At 45.1% G+C, this 12,500-nt stretch overlaps 1 protein-coding gene across 1 annotated transcript in view; it reads right to left on the reverse strand.

The window, feature by feature from the left end:
• npas3 (neuronal PAS domain protein 3) overlaps positions 1–12,500 on the reverse strand; it is a 223,096-nt gene that overhangs the window by 151,196 nt on the left and 59,400 nt on the right. The window contains 1 exon segment of the mRNA XM_026306705.1: positions 6,913–7,011. Coding sequence (XP_026162490.1) covers positions 6,913–7,011 — 99 coding nt within the window.

Here is a 12,500-nt window from a genome sequence, read left to right on the forward strand (position 1 = left end):
CTGGCTACAGCTCTATATGAGCTTGGCTCGGCTCAGTTTGGCCGCCGGCTCTGGGTCCTTTCTGAAGATGGATACCCAGTATAGTTTTTAGGGACCCCCAGTGGGCTCCCTGAGGTCCCCATCAGTTCTCCATATGCACCCACTGGACTAAACTCTGTCTTTTTTGAGGCTGATACTTTAAAAACATTTGAAATCTCACTCAGTCCAAGATGGAGATTAAAAAAAAAAAAAAAGCCTCACTAAAAACATGAACTATCCCCTAAAAAACAGCTCAGCGTGGACGGTTAATTAGAGCTAACTCCAGGCAAAGCTGCAGCCGCTTCACCTCCCCAAAGTCTCTGCCAGCGGACCGCCGACGGCCTGCTGTGCCGGAGCCAGGCGAATCTGAATCCAATTAAAAGTTAGAGATCAAGTTCAGCTTCAAATCGCAGCTGATTTGTGAATCAAAGGCAGCTGGAACAGAATCAAAGGCAGAGGTGTGTGCGGTCCTCCAGCGAGCGGCCGGAGCTAACGGCCTGCGTTTGTTAATGTTTGTGCACGTACGCTCAGAAACAACCTTCGACGCACGCGAACTCATTTTTCAAGGCAACGCAACAACCGAACCACGGGCAGGTGAGGCAGGGCCCCTTCTGAGGTTTCTGACGATCGGAGCTTGGACTTTGTTCGTCGCAAAAGACGACGACAAAAGAGGCAAACGGTGGAAGAACGAAAGGCCGACTGTGTGTTTCGGTCTCAGTCAGTGTGGTGAAGCCTCCCAACAGTGAATTATGATCCGACTTAGCTGACTGCATTTCCTAGACATCACTTCTTTTATCACTGCTTTTCCATACGTCCTACTCTCTCCTGTCTGTTTCCTTTTTCTTTTAATGTGGATGTTTTAATATTAATGAAGCAAATGGCCATTCTTTCTCTTCCCCCCTTCTTCCTCTCCTCTTCCTCTCCTCTACACATTTCTGTTGTCCATCATGAATCATGAGCTGAAACTTGTGCCTGGTGCATCATAGTGAAAGCCACAGATTAGAGCTCAGACAACTGTCCTCCACTCTGCCTTAAAGTGACCTGTGCGTCAACAAAACACCAAAAACATCCACATGCAGAGATGTGACTGTAAAATGTTCCCACTGGAACGTTAACTGCTGCGTTCAGAGCAGAAGAGACTGAGCAGAGAGAGAGAGAGTGGATGTGGACAGGCAGTCATGTTTATTCATGCAGCTGTGAGCTGCAGACCTGCAAGGTGACTGGCTGTCACACACACACACACACACACACACACAAACATATCCAGGTGTAGGAAAAGACAAACACACATCTGGCCTGTCTATCACCTTGGATCAGGAAGACAGATGTGTGTGTGTGTTTGTGTTTGGTTGAGCTGTACCAGAATAAACTAGAGCTGCTCATGCACTCTGAGTATTGCTGGTATTTACACACACACACACACACACACACACACACACACGTCTGGTCTGTTGGTGTTTCCTGCTTCTCCCAGTTTTATTGTTTATTGTAGGTAAATGCTGGTTCAACATTACATGAAGATTTTCCTGTTACACTTTATAAACTTTATTGATTAGTCAACATATAATCAGATTAACAACCAATCAAAATGCCCGATTTATTCCTCCATCTCTTCCCTTCTTTCTCCTTTCATCCATGCACCTCTCCTCCTTTAAGACAGGCTACACCAGCACTCTGTGTGTGTCTGTGTGTGTGTGTGTGTGTGTGTGTGTGCGTGTGTGTGAGACCTTGTTAATATTTCACACATACCTTACAGGCGTGTGTGAGTTTATTAATTATGGCTGAAATGTGAAGCAAAGACGCTCATGAATAGCAGTCACCTGTCAGTCAAACTGCTGCAGTGGCCAATAGCTGGATCATAGCACGCACACACGCACGCACACACACGCACACACACACACACACACCATGTAAACTACGACTACAGCACCTAGAACAGCCCCTGTGCTGATCACTGCATTTAGATTTGACGTGTTAAACAAAAGTTCAAAGAAACAACAGATTATTATTTACACATCCCTGTCAAATAAACAAACTGAACACTACAGTGTACTCCAACTACTCCGTGAAATTAAGTACTTTTACTGCATCTGTACTCATAGAAGAACAAAAAATACACATTTAATATTTTAGTCATTGCACAATGAGGCTTATTACTACTGCAAAGATTTACTCTCATTAACACTAATACTGACACACTCAACATCTAAAGGCACAAATACAAACATATATACACACACACACACACACACACACACACACACACACACAGTGTTACACATTACATGAACCTGTGAAACTTAACTTACCTTTGATCTTTTTTCTGAATTACAGATTCCCTCTCTCAGACTAAATGAGATTAATAAGCTGAACCTCAGAGGCGGCGGCTGAGCTCTGACTGCAGGATTCTAACATCAACACCAGGTTCTTCTTGCTTTTCCTCATGTTTTTAGGATGAATTTACACTAATTGAAAACCCACCATTGCTCTACAAACACGCTGAATTATTAAAAAGGTTCTCATCGACACACGGCCTTTAATGCAAACAAATAATAGCTTTCATGTGTTCGAAGTCATTTCATTACTTTTAATGGTGATTTAAAATCGGGTGGAGCAGGACGGAGTTTGGATCTGAGAACTGCTTCCACCTGTGACTGGGATGAAGATCAGATCATTTTATAACCGGTTCATGCAGAAAATCAGGTCGTCTCGTTCCTTTTCTTTACAGCACCACAGTTTCAGCTCCTCCCAAAGCTTTGAGAAATGATCATATTATTATTATTGATCATCTTAGTGTTTTCTGATTGGGCCCCTCTGTGGCTAAAGTTTGGATTTGTTTAAAAATAACTAAATTCTCATCATCATGAATAAAGCGAGAACTACTTGGCAGACTGTGGTTACGGTTAAAAGATTCGGTTAAATGTTGGTAGGAAACAGGAAATGAACATTGATTTTCTACTATGAAGTCGCAGTTGTCTGAGTCCAGCCCTGTGTCCTGCAAATTATGCTTCTATGTGACTAAACTGCAACAGCAACTATATTCAGGAGGAAACGTGACTGTTCCCACATCATGTTTTCTATTAAAGAAATCAGAAGATGTTAAATAAAAGGTTTCTGCTGAAATTTGTGATCCTGCAGAACAACATCCAGCTAAAGGGAAACTGGTTCTGGGTCTGAGAACGACGCTGGTCTGGTTTAACACAGAAACACTCAGAGACGCGAGACACAACATGTGTATTTATATTAAACCAAACCACAGGTCTCTCACCTGCAGCAGGATTTTAAAACAGATCCATTAGCGTTTGGCTAAAGACAGACTTCAGTTCCTTTAAGACCCACAAAAATAAAAGCTTTAACAACAACCTAGTGCTCCCAAGACCCACATATCACAGATGGAGTGGAATAAACTCCGAACATGTACAGTAAGTAGAGCTGATGTCAGGATCTGTTCCTTTTTAAAGCAGGGAACATGAATCAAAGTGGAGGAAGTAAATATCCTACTTCTCACCACAAAACCAACAAGATGCTCCAGAAACATAAAAAAAAAAAGAAACTCCCTCCTCTCCTGTTAAAACTGCTGAAAACACATCTATAGGCTCCGTAATGGAGTGAAGCAGCAGGTTTATTTCATGTGCACAGCATCTCGTCCTCGGGGGGGAAGTCTCGCCGCAGTAAACAAGCCCGGGCCACGCCGGTAAAGTGCCGCGGGCAACAGAGCAGCGACGCAGCGGCACAGGCAGGTGAAGACAGGGTGAAAGTCAAATCTCTTCACTGTAAACAAAACCCCAGGAAAAGGGACGAGTAAATATATGTTGTGTGAATAAAAATGTGTGTTTGCTCAGGATGTGAGTGATCGTTGGCGGGCGCCACAGGTGGGTAGCTGTCCAACGAGGTGAGGGATTTGCTGTTATGAGGATGGATAGATGAGGAGAGGAGGGAGCTTTTATCAGGCGGAGGAGAGGGAAAAGGCTGCGGCTTCAAGCTGCTGTTCAACACTCGTCACAAATAAAAAAAGACGTTCTCAACACTTTTCTGAGAGCGGTTGGAGACCTCTCAGGTACATCACGTGTCAGAGATGAGTTACCAGCTGCTCACACTGAAGCTGAGGGATTTCCAGGCGTGAGCAGTGATGTGACGCTTACTGACAAGGCTCCCGTGTGTGTGCAGGAGTCCAAAGAGTCCAAACGAAGATCATGTCTTGTGGTGTTTTTCTGCTGCAGTGGTGACAAAAAAAAAAAAAGATGCTTGTGTCTGTCAAAAACTAAGACTGACAACGTTTTCATGCTGCATCGTCTTCAGTGATGTTTGAGGAAAAACTGCAGCTGATTTCAGTGGGATTTACTTTTCAGAACATAAGAAGCATCTTTGGTGTTTTCACACCTGCCTCGTTCAGTCCGGTTCAGCCGAACAGCATGGGCCGTTAGTGCGGGTCTGACTCAGCTCACCTCAGACCAACTCTGGAGGTTTGTTCGTGGTGGGGAATGTGATCCGACGTCGATCGGGTGTTTGGGTAAGCCGCACATGCTCAGTGTTCGCTCCCGTGTTCTTCACATCCATCCCTCAACCCGGCTCCAGGGTTTCGGTTGGTTAGTACTCAGATAACGACCGAACACAGATCTGCTCCCCGTGTCCTCATTCCTGCTCCCACCTCAGACTCATTTGACCAATGAGCAGAGGGAAGAGTGTCACGTGACGTGTAGTGATGGGTTTTGGTTGACTGGGATTTTCTGTGTGAAAAGAAACTGAGCCAACATGAGAAAACAGACCAGGTTTAGGAACTGATTCGAACCGCTGCTCTGAAAACTCTCACTCCGAGACAGACACGAACTACACGCAGCTGCTGCAGAGTCTGGAGACTCAACGGGAAAACACAGCAACTACCTGCAGACGCGGTCACTGAAGGCTTCTCATCTCCCCGTTTGATTTCTTGAAAGTAAACAAGGTTTCAGGTGAAATTAGCCAAAACTCAAGCAGCTGATTTATTTCAAACAAACCTCATCAAACATTCTGACTGTTGATTTCAGTGGCAATCAGACAGATGGGCCTCAAGATCAATGCTTCTGGACTACAAACACCCCATCACGACTTCAAAAGATGTCTGCTGCGCGCGCGCACACACACACACACACACACACACACACACACACAGTCTACCCCTATACAATCTATTATTAACATGTTTCCTGCCAGACAAAGACACAGGTAGACAATAAAATATAGAAAAATAAAAGACAAAATAACAGAGAAGATTAAATTATTGAATTCAAGGTGCTCTCTTCAAAATAAAAAGGCAGATGGAGGAAAGGAGAATCTATACTGGGTTTTTTTTTTTTTTGGTGGGGGGGTAGTGAAAGAAAGGGAGAAGCAGGTGAAAAAAGGAAGCCAAGGTGAGCAAGAAGGTGTGGCCTCAAAGAGGGAAACACCAGGAGCCGACTTGTGAGCGTGGAAGAAACATCAGTCCTCCGCCATCAAACCAGACGAGACAGGAGAGAGGAGGGAAACAAGGAGCAAGGTGAACTGGGAGAAAGGAAACAGAGGAAGAAAGGCTGGAGGAAAGAGAAAGGACATGATAAAGGAAGGAGGAAGGGGAAAAAAAAGGTGGAGAGAAAAACACGACAGTTCTTTAAATCACAGGTGATCCAGGTAAACTGACTCAGAGCAAAATGTTTGTTCTGATTTATACATGAAACAATATACTCACTTCTCGCTTCGGCTTAAAGTCATGCAGCCACTGTAAAAGAATGACTGAAGGACTTTTACTGATGTTGCTCCATAAAACTGGTGTGTGTGTGTGTTTACATAGAGGCCCACATGGTGTTAAGCTCGTCCTATAATGAGCTATTAACTGCCATCTCCTTTCAGCTCTCCGCCTGACTCCGACACAAATCCTCCCTTTATTCTCCAGTACTGTAATCCACCACACACACACACACACACACACACACACACACACACAATATCAACCAACCACAATGCACCAGGCCTCAGTTCACTTCCTGGTGTCAAATCCCTTCTTCTCTCTGTTCCCTGACAAAGACTTCAATCCAGGCTGCATGAATCACTCACACACTCTCTCTCTCTCTCTCTCTCTCTCACACACACACACACACACACGTTGGTACTAGGAAAGTACCACCATCAACAAAGGTTGACACAGATAATTTTCCCCGACTTGTATGTTGTTAAAATCAAATTAAAGGATCTGCAGCCGTTTGCAGAGAAACTCCAGCTGCAGAAACGAGAGCGCAGACAAAGTTTTGCATCGATTTTTAAAAACATGGAGTTAAATTTAATCGTGTTTTCAAGTGTCACGTGACGTCACAGTGACGGTTCTGTTTATTTTAGGGAGCTTCTACCTAAATGCTCAATGTGTGATATTTGTGATCAACTACCACAGCTGGAATACAGTATTCATAAATATGCTGCCATTACTGTGTAATCACTGGAAAACACCAACTACTCACACCCCCCTCACACCTGGAGACAGGGGGAGGGGGGTGTGATTGGTGCTCAGGAGGTTTTATTCTGCAGTCTCACCGCTAGATGCTGCTAAGTCTTTCACATTTTACACACTGCACCTTTAAATCTATGATGAATCTAAGCTGGGGTCGTCTTCCTCCTCATAAATATAACAGATACTGAGTTCGGTTCATAGTTTGTGTTTCTGGTTTGGGTTTAAAAAAAATAAAAATAAAAAAATACTATGATCCTTCAACCATCACATGCTGCAGTTTTCTGAGATCTGATCTGAGATCTGTTTTCTGAGAATCACCAACAACAAAAGACAATGTGCAGCAATTCCTTCTGTTCACACACCCAAACACACACTACTACTTACTACTACTACTACTACTATTACTACTACTACTACTACTGGTCGCACACAAACATTACCATGGTGAGGAGGTATGCTGCTGGCCGGCCAGGTGAAGGGTCTTGGGCCGGGCGGCGGAGCAGCTGCCTGCATTAGCTGGCCGCTCCCAGTAGGGGTCACTGTGAAACACAAAAAACGTGAAGAGGTTTTTTAATAAGAGACAACAAACAGGAGAGAAGAAGAAATGGGAGGAAAAGTCGACGTAAGCAGGTGAGGTGATGAACAAGAGGGAGGAAATATGGAAGTGAAGAAACAGGAGAGCTGAAATAATCATACACAGCAAAACACAAATGTGTAAAATGATTAATTAAGCAGTAAAACGATGATGTGATAACAGATTTGTGTGGAAAAATGATTAACAGTTGGGCATTTTAGCTCAGTGGGCAGATAAAACCAAACAGACCTTCTTAATGCAGTTTTCAAAAACTGCTCTGGCCTTTATTAAACACACAGAGACAAATCAAACCCAGGTCAGCAGCCTCAGCCCTGATCTAACAGCCTGTTAACAGGAAGTGGTCATTACGAGCTCAGACCCACAGAGCGTCAGTCAACAAGCTTTAAACCACTAAAGGGCAAACCAACATACGTTCAGCTGCATTTCCATCAACCCCCCAACACACGTTCAAAGACGCAATGAGACAATTTCTTCTGCCCTTGTCTAAAACTCTTCTATTTATCGGTGAGCTCAAACTAAAATGTGCTGGTGGCTGGTAAGGAGCTCCTGGATTTGGAGATGTACCTGCCACTGCGGCCGGGCGGGTAAAACAGCTCCTGCCTTTGGAAATATTCGCAGAAATAAATAAAGCTCCAGTTTGATGGTGTTTTCTGAAAAGCTAAACGCTGCCGACTGGGACTCAACAGGCAGGCGAAGTGACACGGAGTCAAATACAAAATACAAAGCAGCCCCAAAGTGACTGTCTATGCACAGTGAATTATTTGAATTTTACACACCCACCAAAGACAGGCTGTCAAAACCCATGCCGGAATGGATTTTTCATACGGAGAGAGGGAGCGAGGGAGAGCCAGGGAGAGTAAAAGAGAAAAGACGAGAAAAAATAGGAGGCAGAAAAAGGGCGAGAGACACCGGGAGGAGGAGGAGGAAAGAGAGAGGGAGAGGCAGTGAAGCGATGCTGGCTTGCAGGAGAACATTAGCTGCACTGTGTAGCGCACCATAAAACCATTGACATTGTCGGTCTTGCTTTGTGGACGAGTATTATTGTAAAACACAGTTTTCTGAGGCGAGCCGGCCGCTATTGTTCTTGTCAGAGGGTGAAGCGAGGGCACCGCCGGCATAACTTATTTCAGTTTTAAAGCTACGGGAGAAGGCAGAGAGTTGGTTTTCAAATTAAACCACCGAGATGTAAGTCCAGATTGTATTACTTTTAGATTTGATCTCTTGATGCATGACTAGGAAACATATCGCTGCTGTCTGGGAGGAAGGGAAAAAACAATAAAAGATAAAGAGAACGCAGCCATGTGCACCCAGGAGAGCAGGTCTGTGCTCCCACTGAGGTTGGACGAGTTACACACCAAGGTCTAAGCAGGTCCAAGAAACCCAGAGCTCCACTTAACACAGAGATTATCACATCAACCCTCAGCCCATGCAACAGAACCGAGGACATTATTAGTTTCAGATATTTGCACAGGTCATCCATCAACAGAACTTGTTCTATGGCAGGTCCCCCCCTGGACAGATCAGCAGCCATTCACCGGGCTGACACAATTTAGAGTCTCCAACCAACTGAACCTGCATGTGTTTGGACTGTGGGAGGAGAAAACCCACACAGACACAGGGACAACATGAAGACTCCACACAGAAAGGCCCCGGGTCCACCTGGGTTCAGACCCTAATCCTGACCTGCATGTGTTTGGACTGTGGGAGGAGAAAACCCACACAGACACAGGGACAACATGCAGACTCCACACAGAAAGGCCCCGGGTCCACCTGGGTTCAGACCCTAATCCTGACCTGCATGTGTTTGGACTGTGGGAGGAGAAAACCCACACAGACACAGGGACAACATGAAGACTCCACACAGAAAGGCCCCGGGTCCACCTGGGTTCAGACCCTAATCCTGACCTGCATGAGTTTGGACTGTGGGAGGAGAAAACCCACACAGACACAGGGACAACATGCAGACTCCACACAGAAAGGCCCCAGGTCCACCTGGGTTCAGACCCTAATCCTGACCTGCATGTGTCTGACATAAACCGAGAAACCTTGGTCTCCCAGTGACCCTGAGACCCAGAAAGGTCGTACTGTGATTTACTTGCAGTGAATCAACACCAAACAAACTGAAAAGGTTCAGGTAAACAGTTAAAGTCTTAACTGTCCAGTGCTGAACAAAAAGTCTTCCTGCTGCTGATTTTACTAAGATTTGTCTAAATGAGAGTCTCCCAGTGCAGAGTCCAGTTAGTGAAACCAGTCCAATGGACACAGCCTCAAATTCCAGCTCTGAACGTCCAAAGTACCAGCCTCAGCACCACGATCCTTACTGAGCGCTGGCTGGTCGTACTGTACGAGGAGCAGCAGCTCTGGACAAGACACAGCACATCCAGCAGGATCTGGACCCTGTTTCAATTTTCACCCTAATTTTCATTAGGCTGAAAGAAAATGTGATGTTTCTCCCCACGTCACTGATCCACAGAGCCTGAGCCTTAAATGCGGCTTGTTTTTTCTTTTTTGTGTCAAAAACCCATTTGAAGTGTTTTAGGTTCTGATCTTCCTTCACTAAAACAGACGCTGAGCGGCCTGTTTGTTCCTTCACTTTTAAAAATATTCTCCATAAGGTCGGATGGTTTTAATCTCGTGTGCTTGCTCTCTAACTTTCTGATGCTGCCAGAAGTTCAATAAAAATAAAGTGTCTGAGCCTCAGTAATAATCCAGCTGTGCCACAGCAGTTTGCACTGATTCGTCCCAGAGACGGAGCTGACCTCTGCTCTCTGCTGTGTCTCCTATTAGCAGAACAAAGACCTTCGGTGAAACGATCTCTATCTGCAGAGAGAGAGGTGTGAGAGGCCACCAATCACATCGTTCCTCCTCTCTCCGTCCTCTGCATCGCTCCGTTTCTCTCCATCTTCTTTCTTATTGCTTTTCGTCTCCTCTCTCTCCCTTATTCCCTTGTTTCCTCCTCTTCTTCCCATCTCATCTTACTCCTCCACTCCTTAAATCCCTCTCATCCCTCTTTCTTTCCCTCTATCATTCACTTTGTGCCTTCCTGTTTTCTCCTCATATGCAGTGAAAGTCCCTCTTCTTCTTCATCTTTTTCACCATCCAGTGTTTCTCTTTCCTCCGTCTTCATCTCCCACTTTCACTTCTTTCTCATCCCTCCATCTGAAACTCCATCCCTTTTCTCCTCTTTTAACAAATCACTCTCTCATTCCTACTCAAATTCTCCTCATTTCTTTCTGTCCCACATCCTTCTGTCTTCTCCATCATCCCTCTATCGTCTCGTTCTCTCTCTTCTTCTGCAGTCTCTCCATTAGTCGCAGATTGATGCCTTCAGGTGATTCTGTCATTCTGGAAAGTGGACGAGTAACTGCACTGCATCAAACACACACACACTCAGAGAAATCAACTATACACACGTTAAATCAACAGTACAACTGTAGGCACACATCGACAATGCAACTACACACACACACACACACACACACAGGCACACACACAGAAATTCAATAACCCGAGTATAAACACAGTTTCTGGCTCATGCACCAACACACACACACACACATACACACAAAAAGTCAGACTCATGGGTAAATGCACACCGTGATGCACATAAGCAAGTAAACAAACACACACACACACGATACAAACACACACTCCATCAGGCCAAAATGGCAGTGGTGGGAGGCAGTACAATGGGTATTGCCGGGCGCCGGCAGAGCTAAATTGCAGACAGCGAAGGGGAGATCTGGGCCATTTTTCAAGGCTGACTATATATTACAAATTGGCTACCAGGGCATTGTCTGAGAACACACACACACACACACACACACACACACACACGCACACACACACCCCTACACACACATGCACAAAGTGAAAAACTAATCCTGGCTTGTCCTATCGTAACCCACAGAGCTGCAGAAATCTGCCCTTTTCTCTCTTTGTCGACAATTTCCCGAGAATAAACCATATGATTGAAAATGTGTCCGTTTAGTGACGCACCCTCAAATATACAACATGCACACACAGACGGTGTTATACACAAGAAACACACAAACACACACACACTCCTGCTCCCTGTTTACCAGCTGTAACCCTCCGTTTGTTATGAGAATGTTCAAACACTTCCAGGGCTGGGTCAAATCTGCACCCAGTGGCATTTACACACAGCCAACACACACACACACACACACACACACACACACACACAAGATGTTTTGGTGCAGGTTTAGCTTCAGTCTTGCTCCGGTGCAGCAGTAAAGCCAGAGGAGGGTTTCAGTCCCCTCAGACTCAGGTTTAAAAAAACGTTGCTTTGTTCTGAGTCTGCCAGCGTCAGTTTCTGGAAGGTGAGCACATGGACACTGTTCGTAAATCAGGACATTTAGGTTGATTTGAAAAAGTGAAGAGCTTTCAAAGATGAAGTGAAGATACAGTGGAAGGCCAGGATGTTATAATAATAAAGATATTATTGAAATTCAGGAGCGTTTGGACAGTGACGACGTGTTTTTGCTAATTTCGCACATTTGTAAAGTGAAACGTGTGAAGAAATTTATTTTTGTGTCTAAACCAACAACCTGAACCACGACGCCTCGGTACAGCTGCAGCCACAGAGGTTTCTGTGTTTAGGCTCAACAACTCGTTAGTTAGAACCAAGTCTAAAATGGGATGTGGCTCATACCTGAACTACAGCAGAAACAACAGCTCAGCTGAGAGCCGGTAAATTATCATCCCTTCGACCATGGCTCTGCGTACATGGCTCTGTTTTCTCGTCCGCAGCCTTCTGAAGTTAATTAACAGCATGAGGGGGAGAAACAAATGTGCCTCAGTTTAGTTTGCACACATTATCAACAAATAACAAGAATAAATCCAGTGCATGCAACACTTGCGCTGTGGAGCTATGCATTCGGCCGTAATGGATTCTGTCATTTGAAATGGATGAAGCTCCATTAGAGAGCAACGGGTTGCAGCTCTAAGTGTGATGGAGGGCGAAGCTCCAGCATCCTTCTTTTTGTTTTACCAACGACACAGAAGATCCGCGTCCCGAGTCCTGCGCTGCCGTTCGGGTCGCAACAGTCCGGCCCGTTTCCCTCTCTGTACAGTCAGATGCAAAGCAGGAGGAAGTCTCTGGTGTTGGAACAATAAACACAAAGGAACAGCACTGGACTCTCCCTTTATTTCACAGCAGACACACAAGCTGCTCTTATTTGTTACAGGAGCCTCGTCCTTTCTCCGTTACTGTAAATCAACAACAGCTCATTGTCGTCTTCACACATTTCACTCTCCCTTTCCATCTTACAGCAAGGAAGGTCTGCAGGGGGAGGGAACACAGACACGCTCAGCTGACATGTTTATTAATCACATCTTTAGCCGAGCAGCCTGTAAAATTTACTGCTGTTTCCTACCTGTCACTGGCTGCGGACAGCTGCCTCACACAGG

Source organism: Mastacembelus armatus, chromosome 22, assembly GCF_900324485.2.
Source record: "Mastacembelus armatus chromosome 22, fMasArm1.2, whole genome shotgun sequence".
Classification (NCBI taxonomy): Eukaryota; Metazoa; Chordata; class Actinopteri; order Synbranchiformes; family Mastacembelidae; genus Mastacembelus; species Mastacembelus armatus.